At 28.7% G+C, this 19,768-nt stretch overlaps 1 protein-coding gene across 2 annotated transcripts in view; it reads right to left on the bottom strand.

The window, feature by feature from the left end:
- Positions 1-1,497: 1,497 nt before the first annotated feature.
- LOC122510201 (B-cell lymphoma/leukemia 11B-like) overlaps positions 1,498-19,768 on the bottom strand; it is a 55,147-nt gene continuing 36,876 nt past the window's right edge. For both annotated transcript variants that reach the window (XM_043624670.1, XM_043624671.1), the window contains exons 2-3: positions 18,869-19,315; positions 1,498-4,359 (exon numbers count right to left, since the gene is read on the bottom strand). In XM_043624670.1, coding sequence (XP_043480605.1) covers positions 2,279-4,359; positions 18,869-19,315 — 2,528 coding nt within the window. In that variant the 3' untranslated portion in view covers positions 1,498-2,278. The remainder of the gene's footprint in view (positions 4,360-18,868; positions 19,316-19,768) is intronic.

Here is a 19,768-nt window from a genome sequence, read left to right as displayed (position 1 = left end):
AGTCGTAACGTAGGGTCTACTTGCGATACAATTAGTTCCAATTAGACTCTACTATAACTCCAAAAACTGTATGGAAAATTTAATTTTTTTAATACATTAATTAAAGTACTACAAATTGATAAATATTCTTCTCTGCATTTGAATTGGTTAAAATAACTAATTTGATAACAAAAAGTCAATCACTGATTCAAATAGTAATATTTTCCTACTAAAATAGCTATAATGGTAACTAATTATTATTTTTTTCCGGTCAAATTAAATTCCCTAGCTATTTCCTGATTTTCCAGATTGGTAGAAACTTAAATGTATTGGTAGAAACTAAAACCCGTCGAAGACGGGTACGACAGCTAGTTTATTTATATAATTGTATTCTTGCAACGAATTTTATCGAATAAAAGTGTAATTTAACGAAATTATTAATTATTAATTCTTTATTATTATTATTAACGAAATTCAATTCTTTTTACGTTGCGGCAGCACAGCGGAAATTTATACAAGTTTATAAAAATATTTTTATTTCGGTGAAGAATTTTATTATTTATGAAAATAATTGAATCACTGTAAAAAATGTTATTATTAAAAAAAATAATTGAATAATTGCGGAGAAATTTATGAAAAAATTTGTAAATAATTGAATTCCTGTGAAAAATTTTATAATTTAAAAAAATAATTGAATTTTATCGAAGAATTTCATTAAAATTTTTCTAAATAATTGAATTTTTTAATAATATTTTTCGAAAACTTAAGGGAATAATTTAATTATTTCGAATAATTTAATTATAATTACATTCGAAATAATTGAATTCTTGGGATGAATTATATTATTTATGAAAATAATTGAATCTCTGTAAAACTTTTTCTTATTTATGAAAATAATTGAATCCCTGTAGAAATTTTATTATCTATGAAAATAATTGAATTGTTTCGAAAAAATTTATTAAAAATTTTGTAAATAATTGAATTCCAGTAAAGTTTTAACAAGAATTTTATTAAAATTTAAAAAAAATTGAATTCCTGTGAAAAATTTTATTACTTAAGAATATAATTGAATTTTAGCGAGGAATTCCATTGAAATTTTTATTAATAATTGAATTTTTAAATAATATTTTTTTTAATAATATTTTTAATAATTCAAATATTTCTAATAATTTAATTAAAATTACATTAGAATTTAGAAATAATTGAATTCTTGAAATAAATTATATTATTTATGAAAATAATTGAATCTCTGTAAAACTTTTTTCTTATTTATGAAAATAATTGAATCCCTGTAAAAATTTTATTATTTATGAAAATAATTGAATTATTTCAAAGAAATTTATTAAAAATTTGGAAAATAATTGAATTCCAGTAAAATTTTGCCAAGAATTTTATTAAAATTAAAAAAAATTGAATTTCGAAGAAGAATTTTATTATTTATAAAGATAATTGAAATTTTGATAAGAATTTTTTTTTAATTTTTGAACATAATTGAAATTCTGAGAAGAATTTTTATAACTTTTGAAAATAATTGAATTTCAGGAATTTCAATTTTTTCCAGTACTTTTACTAAAAATCCCTGACTTTTCCCTGAATTCCCTGACCTGTGGCAACCCTGATTGTCCTTGAAATTTATTGTTACTCATTGCATAAGCAAGTCTGATTGGAAATTGTCTTTTTACCATTTTAAAACAAAAGTTTAAAAAGAAGTCTACATAAAAAATAATTGTCTGCCAATAAAAAGTTGTCTAAACATTTTTGGGCAACTGTAAAGTGTTCCATCAACAAAAATTTGTACTAAATAAAAAATTTATTTTGTTCAGTTGAAAATAAAAGTTTTCAAAATTATTTGTTTTAATATTAATTGTGTCTAAAATATTTGTGTCTTTCCTGTAAAGATTTGACTCTCCGTCGATTTCGGAACACACCGAATAAAAGAAAAAATTTCTCCCATTCTCTCAGAAAACGTCACAAAAGGATTTCTTCAGAGTCACAAAGAATCTTAATTCTCGTTGTCTTTGCCTAAAACTGGCCTTCTTTATCATCCCCGCCAAAATTCGCGGGAAAAAAGAAAATTGTCATGAACGGACATATAATGTCACAATTCGAATCGCAGCGTAAATGCGGAATTTGAGATCTGCGACCCGCCACTTCTCCTGATCTTGAGTGATGATCTTTCGAAAAGTACTTTGCACTTTTGAAAAATTGAACTCTGACGCAGAAGTTTTTTTCAGTACACCGAATACGATGATCGATGTGGCCAAAGATTTGGGATTGGTGGCAGGCTCCCGTTCCAGGATCAAGTATCCTTGGTACTTAGTGAAGAATCCTCGTCCTGACTTCCCGGATAGGGTAGTCCCATTTTTGAGCCTTGTTGAACGACAACGACGCACTTTCGCATGTGCTTCTCCAATGTGCTGGGAACTGAGAATGGCATCTCGCAGAATCGACATTTGTACGTGTCCTTGCCGTGCCTGCCGTGCGTCTTCATGTGCCTCGTGAGTTTTGAACTTTGTGCACAGGCGTAGGAACATAGTTCACATTTATAGGGTTTCTCACCTGTGTGTGACCTCCTGTGAACTGTGAGATTTGAACAATTTTTAAAGACCTTCCCACAGTATTCACAGGTGTCGTTCCTCCCACTGCGCTCTTTTTTTAGTAGAGGACTCGGAAGTCCTTGTAGTGAGAGACTAGAAGTCGTTGCTTTGGTTGTCTTTCGGATATCGCTGTTCTCCAAATAGTGATGACCGGTCATCCAAAGACCTCCAAATTCCGGTGCGGTGGATCTGTGAAATCCGGAGAAAATATTTGGCGTTGAGCCTAAATTGTAATTTGTTGGTGATAGAGCGCTGTCCTTTTCTTTATTATTGTTCAGGGTGTTTGTGAGACTAGCGGGCGATTCTGTTTTGATGAAACCACGATTCAGACCTGGTTCTTGAAGCGCTTGTCGATAGGCCTCGGAGTATTGACTCAAGTTGCCGAGGCCGAATTTTTCGATAAAGTCACCTACTAAACTGGGTTTTTGATCGATTCTCCCCGAATTGAGGGGACCGTTCTCTTCGCTACTTTGTCCTTGGGTGGTGCTTAGATCCTCGGGTGTGTTTTCCTCAGCGTCATCTTGATCCTTGTCGTTGTCATCGCCATCGTCGAGGTCCATATTCTCGTCACAACTACTACCATCGTCGGGGACAGTTTCGACACTACCTTGAGGACTCGCAGGGGGATTCAGAGCCTCCTGGTGCTCTTTTCTCATGTGTTTTCTCAGTTCTGAGTAAGTAGACAACTCTAATTCGCAGACTTCGCATCTCGTCTGAGAAATTGTTTTGGCTACCGTCTCCTGGTATTGATGACTCTCCTTCTCTTGATGACTCTTCCGGTGGGAGATGAGGTTCGACTGGAAGCGAAATTTCTTGTCGCATGCCTCACAACTGTAGACAGTTTCCGACGTGTCGGTGATGATGGGTGTTGAAGCAACCGGAGGACTTGTTTTTTCACTGTCTGTGGAATTGTTGTTATTGTGATGTCCGGTGGGACTTTGGGTATAGCAAGGTGGTGAGTTCTCTTTCTGATGATTGTGAGTGAGATTTGTGGGATTTGACGAAGCTGGACTCGGTGGTTCGACTGAATGAGCTGTTGGAACAGTTGATGGTACCACTGATGAATTAAGATTCGCTACCGAATTATTAAGAGGCACTGCGCCTAAGGCCGGATTAGCGAGGTTCCTTAGACGCTCCGAGTAAAAATCCATGTTCGATTCTAAAATTTGTGGATGACCCTGACTAGTGATCCCTCGACTTTGGGCTAAATTTGCTAAATTCGCTAAATTTCGGGCATTATTCAGAGTGTCTAGAGAGCCTCTGAATTGTGAGTCGCCCAAGTTTAGTCCATCCATTCTTCGGAGGGGATCACCTAAATTCTGTAGATTTCTTGTTGCTGTTTGTAGGTCCTGAAGTCCTCGATAGCCGACCATGTGGGCCATTAGATCGGGTGGATATAGTTGCGAATAACTTCTGTCTAGATGTTGCGTTGTGCTGTGAAGTCTTAGAAAACTGAGAGGATCGGCAACTAGAGTCGCTGAGGTTTGTAATTGTTGTCGACCACCGCTACTGCCACTTGTGTTGGTACCGCCCGAAGAATTTGCAGCCGAGGAACTTCCTGTTGATTTCCCGCTGATATTCAGATGATTTGGCGGACTCAAGTGATGAGAATGGGTTGGCGTTGGAGTCGTGGGACTTGGGGTCGGTGTGTTTGACGAGGAATTTGCTAGGGATGTTGATGATGTGTAGAGTCTGGCTCCATGTAGAGTTTGTGCGTGCTGCAACATCTCCCATGCTGAAGACAGACGTCGGGAACATTGGGAACACTGCAACCATTTTGGCTCTGTAACAAAAAAAAAAATATTTCTCGTTAATAACTAAAATTAGAAAATAAATTCTATTCTAAAACTCAAATAAAGTCGTACAAATACTATTGCATTATGATTGTATTTGTATTAAATACAACTGTATTAATTTTTACAGTTCTATAATGAATTGAAAAATAATTTTCGATGCGCGAAATTGTGGGGTAAGGGTGCATTGTCATCTGGTGGAGAATATCCCTCGTCTATCGGTTTTTTCTTTTTGCAGCGCCCTTAATTTTTCCGATCGCGATTACTGCCGAGTTCAATTGAATTCCGAATTCAAACCGCGAGAGTCTGTGTCAAATTGACAGAGCCCTTTTTTATAGGGAATGGAAGCTTAAAAATAATATCGGCGAGGACAACGGCATTGAGTATGAAAGAGGGTGGCTTGAAACTGACCCTTAACGACTTGGCTCTCTCCCTTGTTGAGAGACGTTGAACGGTACGGGTTTTGAATTTCAATGTTTTTAATCCGAAATATCAGATTTTTGGCCATTTTTCACGCCCCACGATGATCATCCGCCAACGATTTCGTGGGAGATTTTATTAATTCGAGACTTTCGCACCCGAAGGGGCCCTTTCCAAGGAAAGAAAGAGAATCGCCATGTGTTTAGTCCGACCCTCGCTTCCTAAGAATCGTTTGAGAGACACAACCTCAAAAACATATTTCGTCGCCTAGTTATTTGGGTGCGAGGGTTGTGACCGCGAATTTATGACCGTATTCCTAAAATCGCAATTTAAGTTTCCTTCTTTCCTTTCCTTTCTTTTTTCTTTATTAAAATCTTAAAACAGATTCAAAACAAGAATAAGAGTATATAAATAAACGGAGTAAAAATAAATGTTATTCCTTTAATTAAATATGTTGTTTTTTTTTGTCTTCTTTTAATTCGATAAAATACGTTTTTCTTGTGAAGATATAAGTTGCGAGAAGAAGCGAGTAAAACGTATCATTGCACGCGGCATTCGAATGAGTGAGCGTTTTAAAAAAAGTTTTGCGAATGAAAGTGAACGGAATTTCAAATGGATGATTAAGGGCTTGGCAAGACTAACGATGAAAAAACTTTGAAGCACCAGACAGTATCCGAAAGACTCCTAAAAGATTAAAAAGTTCAGCGCTTCATTCTCTCGCTCTTGTTTCCGCGATGCCTCCTCGCAAACGAGAGGAGGATAGTCTCTCTATCGAAGACAAAGGATGCTCGCAAAATAAAGCGCTCCTAATTAAAGGAAGAAGCAGAGAATTAAAAACAATCTAAGAAAACTTTAACAAGACCTTGAAGTGTGGACGTTGCTCAATTTTCAACAAGATATTCCCCTGGGGGAATGTGCGGGGGTGGCGAAGGGAAATGGAGGACTTATGAAAACAATTGTAGCAAGTTTTTTGTTTAACTGTCAGAAAAGAGAGGGAAAATTTTTTTAAAAAATTTGCCAAAGAACTTTTTACTTATTAATATTTAAATATTTGTGTGTTACTATGGACGATTTATTAAAAATTCATTATTGTTATGCACGTCCTACGTATAAACTGTCTTGTAACGAGAGTATGTAGTAGTGGGCGAGACGTTTTTCTCCCTGTGAGCTGTTGTTGACCTTTCGCCAAACTATTATGTCGGTATTTATATCGTCTTTATATTATGGTTATAACACGTCGAAGCAACACGTCAAGTGAAAGTTGTGATTTCCACAAAGTTCGACAGTATTTTGAGGAAAATTTCCAGGACCAAAGTTGACAAATCGTACACTTAGTTTGAATCCTCTTTAAAAATAACTGTTTGGCTAAAAATAATTTCAAAAAAGTAAGGAGAGAAAGAAATGAACACATCAAACGTTATTATAGATTTTCACTAAATATGTTGTAATTTAGAGACATGTGAAAAGTTTCACAAATGGTGTTAATCTTTTTAGACAGGGAACAAAGAATACCTACGAGCAAGGGTTTTTTTATGGATGTTAAAATTTTTCACGAGTCATCGAGAGGTTCGTTTTGTAAATTTGATTTAAGGATTTAGAAGGCATATATACACACAGACAAAATATGTTATAACCCATCAGAAGAATGACCAACGAAGGATTATTATAAGAGCGGGAAAAGAAGGCGGGGAACAAAAAAAGTAAAAATTATTGCTAGTCATTTCGAATCGAATTTTCAAGCGTGACGTATGTTGGCATATTGTTTTGCGCTCCCGGCATTTGTCGCCTCGTTGGAAAAGTAGTTTCTCTTCTCTTTTTTTTATGACGCTCTATATATCTTTATTCTTTTTTTTTTCTTCACACGCGGAAGTCGAAAATATTGTCGATTTTCCGGTCTCTTTTTTTCCTTCTCTCTCTTCACTTTTCTTCGGCACGGAAAAAAGACACATGAGACCCGCGGGGGCGAGAGATAAGCAAGTGCTCGAGCATAATAAAGGTGTATCGATTCACGGTCCTGCGTCTTTTCATATGCAAACCTCGTGGGTGGCCATCCGTTAGGATTATTTCCTCAGATTTCCGGCTATCTTACCATCATCCCCCATCGGATTTCGACCCCTAATCATTTTTATCACAAGTTTAAACATTACTTTCTACACTCTGATGTCTAATTTGAATTTAATCAAGAGGCATGATTAATTGTTGTTTGAATTAAAAAAAGAGAATTAAAATTCTCTCCGCAGGGGGTTAATATACACACACCAAAAAAATAATTAAAAATATAAATTTTTCTGGCAACCCTGTACCTAAAGCAACAAATTTTAACTTCTGTTTATAATTTTTAGAGTGAAAATACAGAAAGAGAATTTTTACCCCAAAATTCAACAATTTCCATTAATAAATATATTTTTTTATGGAAATTGCATGGGAAAAAATAGTTAATAAATTTATGCCGAAAAATGTATAAATAGAGAAAATAAATCACGTGACAGAAAAGTATAATAAGAAATAGGAGAAAAATTGTGGGAGGGGAAGAATTTTTATTCTTCATCGTGTCATTATAGGATTCCTGAGAAAATTTGAACGTGTTCCATGAAGGAAACGATGCGTTATGGATACGAAGCGAGTAGAAATGTCACGTCGAGCATTATTGCTCGGCGATAGTGACCGAACCGATTTTCCTCAGAAATTGCCCGTCAAATTGGCCCCCGACGATTAGGAGCAAATCGTTTGGAAAGTCATTGTTTAAAAACGATCTGAACCTTGGTCATCTTCTGGATACTTCCGTTTAACCCTTTTCATGCTACGTTTCATCCCAATTATGTACCTTCAAATGCTGCGTATAGTTGATATTTCTCCTTTTTCTCTTATTTCGAAAAAATAGAAAAGAAATTTATTCGGAAAAAATAATTGAATTTTGTGTTTAAATTAAATATTTAAACTAGGTCCGTAAATCCCGTAAAGGTCCGTATTTTACTTGCCATCCGTAAAAGTCAGTTTTTTTGAAAAAATGTTCTTAACTTGATTGAGAAAAGACGAAAAGTTCGTAAATTGAACGATATGATATAATTTAGAGAATTTTAGAGAAGTTACAAAAGATTGCCGAAATTTAATTATTTTCAAAACTAATAAAATTCTTAGCATAGAAATTCAATTGTGTTCAAAATTTTTTTTATATTCTCGTCAAAATTTCAATTATCTTTAGAAATAATTAAATTCTTTCCCAAAATTCAATTATTTTTAAAAATTTTAATAAAATTCTTGTCAAAATTTCAATTATTCTCAAAAATCTTCCTCAATTCAATGATTTTCAATAACCTACTATTTTCATTAAATTTTCTAAAATAATTCGATTATTTATAAAAAATTTAATAAAATTCTACGCAGAAACTTTAATTATTTTCATAAAATAATAAAAATTTCACAAGAATTCAAGTATTTCAAATTTTTCATAAACTTCTTTGCAATCAATCAATTATTTTCATAAATAATAAAATTTTTAAAGGGATTCAATTATTTTTGTAAATAATAAATTTATTTTTAGGAATTCAATTATTTTCATAAATAATAAAATTCATTGCAGAATTTCAATTATTTTTAATACAATTTTAATCAAATTCCTAGAAAAATTCAATTATTTTTAAAAATTTTATTAAAATTCGTCAAAAGAATTCAATTATTTACAAATTTTTTTATAAATTTCTTCGCAATCATTCAATTATTTCCATAAAATAATTAAAATTTCACAGGAATTTAATTATTTACAAATTTTTTATGAATTTCTTCGCAATTATTCAATTATTATCATGAATAATAAAATTTTTACAGAAATTCAATTATTTTCATAAATAAGAAAATTTTTTACAGAGATTAAATTATTCTCATAAATAATATAATTCATCCCAAGAATTCAATTATTTTTAATGTAATTTTAATGAAATTATTCGAAATAATTGAATTATTCCCTTAAGTTTTAGAAATATTTTTAAAAAAAATTCAATTATTTATACAAATTTTAATGAAATTCATCGCTGGATTTTAATTATTTTTACAAATAATAAAATTTTTCACAGGAATTCAATTATTTACAATTTTTTTTTAATTTCTTCGGAATTATTCAATTATATTTTTATTATTTTTACATAATAAAATTTTCTACAGTGATTCTATTATTTTCTTAAATAATCAAATTGTTTTCAGGAATTCAATTACTTTCATAAATAAATAAAATTCATCGCAGAATTTCAATTATTTTTAAAACAATTTTAATTGAATTCGTCGAAAAATGTAGTTATTATTCTTAAAAATTTTATTTACATTCGTCAAAAGAATTCAATTATTTAAAAACTTGTTGATAAAATTCTTTATGATAATTTAAATTTAAGAAACATTCAATTATTCAATAAATTATTAATTTTTGTATTTTAATAATTGAATTCTAGTAGAATTTTCCAATAAAAATTGATTTAAAAATAGATTTCAGTTAAAATTTTAGATTATAATTGAAATTTTGTAGAATTGAATTATAAAGAAATGAATTTAAAAATACGCAAAGAACTTTTTCAAAAATTATTAAAAATTATGCATTTAAAGATTTAAATACTTAAATATTTTATTAAAATTCGTCGAAAGAATTCAATTATTTAAAAATTTGTTGCTAAAATTCTTTATGGGAATTGAAATTTAAGAAACATTCAATTATTCGATGAATTATTTATTTTTGTATTTTAATAATTGAATTCTAGTAGAATTTTCTATCTTAAAATTCTAGATAATAATTAAATATTAAAAGCAATATAGCGTGAATTTTTAGAAATAATTGTATTTTGAAATTAATTTTTTTGAGAAAGTTTAATTTCAGATTTTTTTTTTTGAAAAAAAGCCCTGAACATCTCTTCGGTATTTCCATTTTATATGAGAACCCTATTCCTGTATAATTTAATTTCCCATATAGTAAACTTTTAATCTTCATTCAAATTTTCAATTTTCTATTTTGCGATTGTGGATTTAATTAAATTTTCATTTTACCAGAATGTCACAATATTAGATTATATTTCACTTTGAAAGGACCTTTTTTTTAAACTTATTTTCAATTTTTCCCTTTTTTTTGAAAAAGGTACATGTACATTTTTTATTTTAATTTAGAATAAATCCGGTCGTTGTATTATGTGATAATTCCATTAAAACCAGGACGATAAGATGCATTTTGGATTTATGACGTCACAACGCACAAAGGCCTTTAATCCAAAAGACCATGTGACAATATTAAAATATCGATTGGACAACGTATGCGACGTATGCACTTTGTATCGGTACTGGGGTTGCAGTTAAAAGGGGGCACCGTGCATCAATTCAGGTAGACAATTTTGCGGCTGCGATTTTGTTCTGTAAAACTTTTTAGTGAGGGTGAAGTTTATACAAGAGTTTCGGGGGGAGTACATGCGCCAAAAAAAAAAAAAAAATCCGAGAAAAATTGTATAGATAAAACTATAATCGTATCTAGATCATTTTCTACATCGTTTGATCGCACAATTATTTATCGAATTTAATTTAATTTGTTTCAGTTTAAAATTAGCATTCAATTTTTTTTCTTTAAAATATTTTATTCTCGTGTTGAGAGTATAAAAATATAAAAATTGTAAAGTTCGTATTGTTCATCGTACAGACATAATAATAATAATAATACTTTCTGGAATTGTGGTAAACGGAGACTGCGATATTTTTGAGGAATATTATTTTCACGAGAATTTTTAGTGTCAAGTTTACATTTCGAGGTGTTGAATATATGAGTCAATAGACAGAATAGGAATATATATATAATATAAGTATGGTTGAATGGGTTATGAGTGACATTTACACCATAGGATTTTTGAGTGAAATAGTTTATGGACCATCAGCATCCTCGCATCTGTGAAGAGAATGATGGAATAAAAAATTATAATGAAATTGCGGTACACCCTTGAAGATGTGAGACTGTTGCTTGCACTCTCGGACTTATGGACAGAGATGATGTACTCCTTGTGGTCACTGTATGGCACTTTGAGATTGGTCGCGTTCTTAGTCGCGTAACCGCAAAACGTGAAAAGGAAACGAACGCAGTGATAAATTTCTCGGTTTCGTCAGAAAGTAATGGGCACTAGAATAAAAGGCATTTTATATTCTTGATTCCGCGAACACAAAAAAAAAAATATAAGAATTTAAAAAAAAAATGAGAATTTAAAAAAAGGTAAAAATTACCCATTAGAAAATTATAGAATATCTATTTTCTTTTAGAAAACTATTGTTTTCTGTATATTGAGTCTTTTTTAGAAAAATTAATTCTTAAAATATTCTGTTTGGTGGGAATGGTTTGGACCTTGAGAGATCGGAGATAGAGCCAATTCGCAAGCAATTCTACGTTCGCCTCGAGCAATTCAGGAAGCTCGGGTTGAAATTCTGTGGCGAGAAAAGAAAAGCGGGGAAAAAGTGAGGAGCGTATGCGGGACAAGTCATAGCCAAGGATACAACCCTGAAAGAAAAACTTATCATCTCGTGCGAGAATTAATATTCCAGACAACCGTGACAGACAGATCAAATCTGCAAATTCAAGAGTCGGCAAAGGTGTCAATTTCAACGGATTACCCTTATACGCCATCCCTCGTATTTTTCCCCTTTCATGACAAAATATATTTCTCTTTTTCTTCCTCCTCCTCCTCCTTCTGTTAATAATATTTCTCGCAACAGAAGGCAAATTAAACTAAAAAATTGTTTTTCTTTAACTCTTATTGTTTAATCTTTATTGTTTCATTCCTACATATATATATATATATGTGAGTGATTCTCCACGAAGTGGTTATTTTTTACTACGGAAACATTTTTTTAATTAATTTTAATGAAAATTTTCTACGCAGATGTTTTCAATGAAGTTTTAAAATAATTATTTTTTTTATATTTGACCATAAAGAATATTCTGATTCACTCCAAAAATTATTAGATACTCAAAAAAAAAATGTTCTATTACATTTATTTACGAATTTCTTTAATTTTCAAATTATTCGAAAACATTAATAACTTCTTTTTTAAATAAATATTTAATCATTATTATTTTTCTATAAAAATTAAGATTTTAAAATTCAAATTTTTTAAAATTCAATAACTTATGAGAATATTATTATAAAACATGAAGAAATTTAAAATGAGAAAATAATTGAATTCTTGTAAAAAATTTTATTAAAATTTTTTTTTTAAGAATTGAATTCCTATGAGAAATTTTATTTGCGAAAATAATTGAATTCTGGAGAAAAATATAATTATTTATGAAAATAATTCATTTCTTGTGAAGAATTTTATTCAAATTCTTTAAAGTAATTAAATTTCTCAGAATTTTTAAAAATCTGACGAAGAATTAAAAAAAATTTTTGTTTTAATAATTGAATTCCTTTGAAAATATTTATTTTTGAAAAGAATTGCATTCTTGGGAAGAATTTTATTGAAATTTTGTAAATAACTGATTTGCTTCGAAGAATTTTATTTTTTACGAAAATAATTGAATTGTTTAGAAGATTTTTAACAAAAATTTTTGACAATAATTGTATTCCCAGGAAGAATGTTATATTTTAGTTTTACAAAAATAATTGAATTCTATGATCAATTTTATTATAATTTTTCAAATTTATATAAATCATTCTATCAAAATTTTAAAAAAAATTTAATTCTCGAGAAAATTTTTATTATTTATGAAAATAATTGATTTCTTGGGAAGAACTTTATTTCAATTTTTCAAAATAATTGAATTCTTAAGAAGAATTGTATTAAAAATAATGAATTGTATAGGGAAATTTTATTAAAATGGCAATTTTATTAACTAAATCTTGTATAATGAATTTTGTCATAACATTTTTTTAAATAATAGAATTTTTACAGGAATTTTATTTAAATTTTTTGAAATAATTGAATTTCTCAGAACTATTTCTTTTCAATTCTCTGAATATATATTTAAATACTTACGAGAAGCTTCATTAAAAAATTAAAAATAATTGAATTGGTTCGAAGAAATTTATAAAAAATTGGTAAGTAATTGAATTCCTGTGAAACTTTTATTAAAAGTTTGTTTAAATAATTGTTTTAAAAATAATTGAAATTCTGCAATGAGTTTTATTTATTTATGAAAATAATTGACTTCCTGAAAACAATTTTATCATTTAAGAAAATAATTGAATCACTGTAAAAAAATTTATTATTTAAAAAAACAATTAAATAATTGCGAAGAAATTTATAAAAAAAATTTGTAAATAATTGAATTTCTGTGAAAAATTTTATTATTTGTAAAAATAATTGAGTTCTAGCGAAGAATTTCATTAAAATTTGTGTAAATAGTTGAATTTTTTACAAACATTTTTCTGAAACTTAAGGGAATGATTCAATTGTTTCGAAAAATTTAATTAAAATTACATTAAAAATAATTGAATTCTTGGGATGAATTATATTATTAATGAAAATAATTGAATCTCTATAAAAAATTTTCTTATTTATAAAAATAATGGAATTATCGCGAAGAAATTTATAAAAAAATTTGTAAATAATTGAATTCCTGTGAAATTTTTATCATTTAAGAAAATCATTGAATGTTTGCATAGAATTTTATCAACATTTTTTTAAAATAATTGAATACTTTTGAAATATTTTAGTAAAGTATATAGTAGGTTATTGAAAATCATTGAATTGTTGAAAATTTTTGAAAGTAATTGACTTTTGGAGAAGAATTTTAATCAATCAAGATAATTGAAATTTTTACCAGAATTTTGTTGAACTTTTTAACATAATTGAATTTCTGCGAAGAATTTTATTATGTACTTTTCAAAATAATTGAATTTTTTTGACGAATTTTAATAAAATTTTTAAGAAGAATTACAATTCTTTTTTTAAATTTCTCAATAATTGAATTCCTGTGGAATTTTTATTATTTATGAAAATAATTAAATGTTTGCGTAGAATTTAAATATTTTTAAGTAATTCAATTCATTTAGTCCAATTTTATTAAAATAATAGATATATTGAAAATCATTAAATTGACGAAAATCTTTGAAAATAATTGAATTTTGGATTAGAATTTTATTATTTTTAAAGATAATTGAATTGTTTTGACGAGAATTTTCTTTAAATTTTTGAACATAATTGAATTTCTGAGCAGAATTTTATTACTTTTGAAAATAATATTGAATTTTGTGCAATCATTTTTGTAACTTCTCTAAAATTCAATTTTTTTTCATGCTTTTAACTATAATTAATTTTTATTTTTTAAATAAATTTTTATTTGAAAATTTTACCAGAATTCAATTATTTAAGTACAAATAAAAAGCAAATAAATAATTTTTTTGAATAATTGAATGTTTCTTCAAAATGAATTCTCATAAAATGTTTATAATCAACAATTGAAGTCAAAAATATGATTTTCACAAAAAAAAAAAAATTCTTGCCTTCGCAAATTTTTCTATTTTAAATAATAGATCAGAAAAATTTTTTACAATATTTTTCAACTTTCATATCTATAAATTTGCTTTGGAAAATAAAAATATTTTTCCTTTTAAATCGCGTTGATTATAAACATTGTGAACTATTCACTAAAGTAAGAATCACACATATATTATTCTTTTTTAAATATTTACATAAATGAATAAGAAAATAAAAATTCCTTGATAATCTTTTTCTCAATGTAAACAGAACAAGTAATTAATTCAAAGGAAAAGCGATTTTCTATCTGAGAGCAGCTGTATTCTCAATCCCTATATAGTTTGAAAGACATTTTCTCGCAAACTCATCCCTTCTTGGTGAGGGGCGAGGGAAGGGGGGTTTCTTTGTCTCTGTGTCTCTCTTTCTTCCTCACTCTTGTCTTGAGGGTCCATACTGGCAGGAAGAAAACGGTTAATTCGGGTGGTCTTAATTGCTTACGTCGTGGAGATGGCTTCTATTTCACACACGCACGATATTTCAGTCGAGCTGTGTGCTTGTCTGTATTAGTAACATCTCTTAAAAGTTTCATCACGGTCGGTGGCTCTGGTAACTATCCTGTACCTTTAAAGCTCGTGCCGGATTTAACCCTTCAGCGAAGAGAACGTGCTCTCGTGCGTCCACAACATTGTAGTATCTGATGCCTCCCTTTCGACGAGTTTTTGTCACTTTTTTTTCATTTTTGCTTTTTTGTTCCTTCCCGTGTTCCCGTTAGTAGCCAGCCACGTCCTAAAGCCCAATTAGAATCGTCCTATTGTTCGGCCACGTGGTCTGCACGAGCCGGTTATGTATTCCTTCACCCCGAATCGTATGTATAGCCACAGACTACTCACCACTCTCACTCTCAGCCATCCGTTCAGGTAAAAGCACGTACCGGTCACGAGTACATCAAACTTTACATATATTAGGGGATGTGATGCTTCTGACATCTCAAACTGACCCCGATTTAAATTCGAAATTTACGCACACGCTCGTCTTAATTCAAAATTAATTATTCTTCTATTTACAGGTTTATCGTGTTCTCATCTAAACTAAATATTTAATAAATATAACTATTTGGCTATTTATACTATTTACTAAAGTATTTACTACTTTTTTACGATTCGCTCCTATCTTGATACTTTTTTATAGATTTTAGACGATACTTTTTTTTACTTCTACTTTTATAAAATTCTTTAAAAAAAAAATGAAACATATTCTTTCCAACTGTTTTAAAAAGACTTGTAAATTTCTCAAATTTGTAAAATTAATAGACTTTTGAGTGCGTCGGGAAAAATAAAAAAGTTTAAAAACTCGGTGAACCACATTCTGATAACACCCGCGCATAAACCCCTTTGATACAGCGAGTGACAATGTGTACACCGGGATACATACAAAAGAGGGGTGGGGGTCAGGGAGGCTAGCTAGATCACCCCAGTGACGAGTGAGGCGCTTTAAATTCAAAAATCAAATCCCCCAGGGCATTGTTCACATTCGTCCAGCCACGACAAGCATCGCGTGACGCTTCTCTCTCTTTCTGTATGTACATATATATTACTGATGTATTTAAAAAAAAAACCTCTATTTTTTCCCATCCTTTTAACGGTTCACTTTTCCAAAATACACATATGGTTCAGGTTTTTGGCTGTTGACTTTTATACGCAGCTTTCGATTTAAACCCAATTACATTTACGTTCCTCTATATCACTCCTCGATATTTCAAATAAATTGAAAACTAAATATATTTAACAAAGTGCAATCGAGGAGAGATTATATTTCACACGACTTTTCGAATATTAAATATGTTTGAGCAAAAAAAAAAAAATGTTTGTACGGGGTAAATGTGTCCTTCAATTTCTTTTTATTGTTTTTTAGTAAAAAAAAACAATCCTTCAATTTCTTTAAATTTTTTTTTTTTGGAAAAAAAAAATTATTTTACCCCCTATTTACCCCTTATTTTCAAGGCTCGAACTAGGTCCGTAAACTGTACGATATAATTTGGAGAATTTTTGAGAAATTGCAAATGACTGCAAAAATTCAATTATTTTCAAAAGTCATAAAATTCTTCTCCAAAATTCAATTATGTCTCAAAAATTTTTTTAAATTCTCGTCAAAATTTCAATTATCTTTAGAAATAATTAAATTATTCTTCAAAATTCAATTATTTTCAAAAATTTGAACAAAATTCTTGACGAAATTTCAATTATTTTCAAAAAATTTTCGTCAATACAATATGATTTTCAATATTTACTACTTTTATAAAATTGGCCAAAAGAATTGAATTACTTAAAAAAAATTAATTAAATTCTACGCAAACATTTAATTATTTTCATATAAATAATAAAATTTCACAAGAATTCAATTATTTTCAATTTTTTAATAATAAATTTCTTCGCAATATTTCCAGTATTTTTATAAATAATATAAATTTTTACGGGCATTCAATTATTTTCATAAATTATATAATTCATCCCAAGAATTCAATTATTTTTAATGCAATTTTAATTCAATTATTCGAAATAATTGAATTATTCCTTTAAGTTTTAGAAAAATGTTTTTAAAAAATTCAATTTTTTTTACAAATTTTAATAAAATTCTTGGCTAGAATTCAATTACATATTTTTACAAATAATAAAATTTGTCACAGGAATTCAATTATTTACAAATTTTTTTAATAAATTTCTTCGTAATTATTCAATTATTTTTATAAATAATAAATTTTTTTACAGGGAATTAATTATTTTCATAAATAATAAAATTCTTTTTAGGAATTCAATTATTTTTATAAATAATAAAACTCATCGCACAATTTCAATTATTTTTGAAACAATTTTAATCGAATTCGTCGAAAAATGTAATTATTCTTAAAATTTTTATTAAAATTCGTCAAAAGAATTAACAATAAATAAAAAAATTGTTGAGAAAATTCTTTATGAGAATTCAATTTAAAGAAAAATGCAAATATTCAAAGAATTAGGTTTTTCGTCTTTAAATAATTGAATACTAGTAAAATTTTCTAATATAAATTGATTTAATAATGGATTTCAGTAAAAATTTTAGATTGTAATTGAATATTAAAAGCATTAGAGCGTGAATTTTTAGAAATAATTGAATTTTGTAAAGGTTTCAAATTAAAATCTTTGAAAATCTGTATTTTTAATATTTTTAACTAACAATTGAGTGGAATTAGTTTTTTTGAGAAAATTTAATTGCAGATTTTTTTTAAAATTTATTTTCAGTTTTTATTTTCTAATATATATTTAATTAAAGAATTTACGAATAATTGAAATTTTGTAGAATTGAGTTGTAAAGAAATGAATTTAAAAATACTCAAAGAACATTTTCAAAAATTATTGAAAATAATCCATTTACAGAAGAATTTTAGTTCAAAACACGAAAAAAAAAATTTACTTTTGAAAAAGTTACAAATTATTGCAGAAATTCAATTATTTTCAAGAGTAATAATATTCATGGCACAAATTAAATATAATTCAATAATAATAAAATTCTTCTTAGGGATTCAATTATTTTCACAAATAATAAAACTCATCGCAGAATTTCAATCATTTTTAATACAATTTTAATCGAATTTTTAGAAAACTGTAATTATTCTTAAAAATTTTATTAAAACTCGTCGAATGTATTCAATTATTTAAAAATTTGTTGATAAAATTCTTTATAGGAATTGAATTATAAGAAGCATTAAATTATATTAATGAATTTTTTATTTTTATATTTAAAAGTTTAAATAATTGAATTCTAGTAGAATATTCTAATAAAAATTGATTTTCATTTCATAAAAATGAATTTCAGTTAAAATTTTAGATAATAATTGAATATTAAAAGCAATATAGCGTGAATTTTTAGAAATAATTGAATTTTGAAATGAATTTTTTTGAAAAAGTTTAATTGAATTTGTTTTATATTATTTTAAGTTTTTATTTTCTAATATAATTTTAATTGAAGAATTTACGAATAATATTGAAATTTTGTAAAATTGAATATTGTAATCAAATGGATTTAAAAATTGCAAAGAACTTTTACGAAAATTATTCAAAATAATAATCGATTTAAAAAAGAATTTTAGTTAAAAATTCTTGAAAATATTTAATGGAATTGATAATGATTTTATCACTCGGTCAGCTTTAATTCTTATAAATCATGAAGAAATCGATCACTCCGAGTTGAAGACTCGGAGTTATCGATATTTTCATGTTTTATATATATGAATAATTTAATTTATAGTTTTAAGTAAAATGTTCTGTTATTTGACTCGGATTGGTTATATTTTTGTCAGTAGTTGGTCCGTAAAGTCCGTATTTTTAAATACTTTTACTGGTTTGAGGCCTTCCTTTAAAAAAAAAGATTAAAAGAAATTAAAGGACATATTTACCCCGTATTTTTTTCTACAAAAAACTTTTAAAACAAATTGAAAGACATATTAACCCCCTGTTTTTACAATTAAACAATTAAAAGAAAATGAAGGACATAATTATCCCGTATTCTTAAAAAAAATCGATTAAAAGAAATTGAAGGACACATTTACCCCATAAATATTTCTTTTCTTTTTACAAATATTAACCGAAAGTAAAGTGATTTTAAAAATTGGTAACTCACCGGAATTGACGGTATTGGTGTCGGCGTCAACAGATTCGGTTTTTGGTTTCTTGGGTACGTCCTCCTTTTCCTCCTCGGAGACTTCGGTCCGTCTCTTTGGGGTGGAACTGGCACTGGCCCTGAGCTCAATGGGACTAACGGCATCGGGCCCAGAACCTTGGGGCGTTGGGGGACTTTCAATTCTATTAACACGCTTATTAATTGGCGCCGAGATACTCGGCACTGATTTCAATTTCTCCTGATCCAAACTTTTCAGGGCAAGCGCATCCTCTGGATCTGAATCCTCGGGTGCTGCCGCCGGTGGTGGACTGTGACATCCCTGAAGTGTACTTCGACAATGATTCACTTTGTGCTCGATAAATCGAACAATTTCCCCCAATGGAAATGATGCCCTACAGCCACCACATTGTACCGTATCGGGCGTACTGCCCCCCTGCGAAGTTTCCGCTGTAATCAGAAAAAATAACATTCGTTTCATTAGCTACAAGTTCTGTATTATTTTTTTTTCTTTAAATAGTCGTACTTTTTTAAAAATTCGTTTAATATTTAAATTTTAATTTATTATTAGAAAAACAGTGTTAATATTAAAAAGCCGTTTACGACCTGAGGGGCCATCCACATATTACGTCACACTTTAAGGGGGAAAGGGGGGTCAAACAATTTGTGACAACCTGGAGAGAAAATGGCGCTAATGTATATAATTGAGTGTGACATGGGAAAGGATAGGGGGGGGGGGGTAAAAATTAACCAAAAATAGTGTGAATAGCATGTAGAGAGTTAAAATTTGGTTTTACTTTTACTCCAAAAAAAAAATAGTATAAAAATTGCCAAAAATGCGCTAAAGTTACTGTCAGTGTAACATTCACTTTGAAAGTATGGTAAAAATTACTTTACTCTTTT

Source organism: Leptopilina heterotoma, unplaced genomic scaffold (assembly GCF_015476425.1).
Source record: "Leptopilina heterotoma isolate Lh14 unplaced genomic scaffold, ASM1547642v1 Lhet_68, whole genome shotgun sequence".
Taxonomy (NCBI): domain Eukaryota; kingdom Metazoa; phylum Arthropoda; class Insecta; order Hymenoptera; family Figitidae; genus Leptopilina; species Leptopilina heterotoma.
Note: the sequence above shows the minus strand (reverse complement) of the source record. Positions and strands in the feature narration are given on the sequence as shown.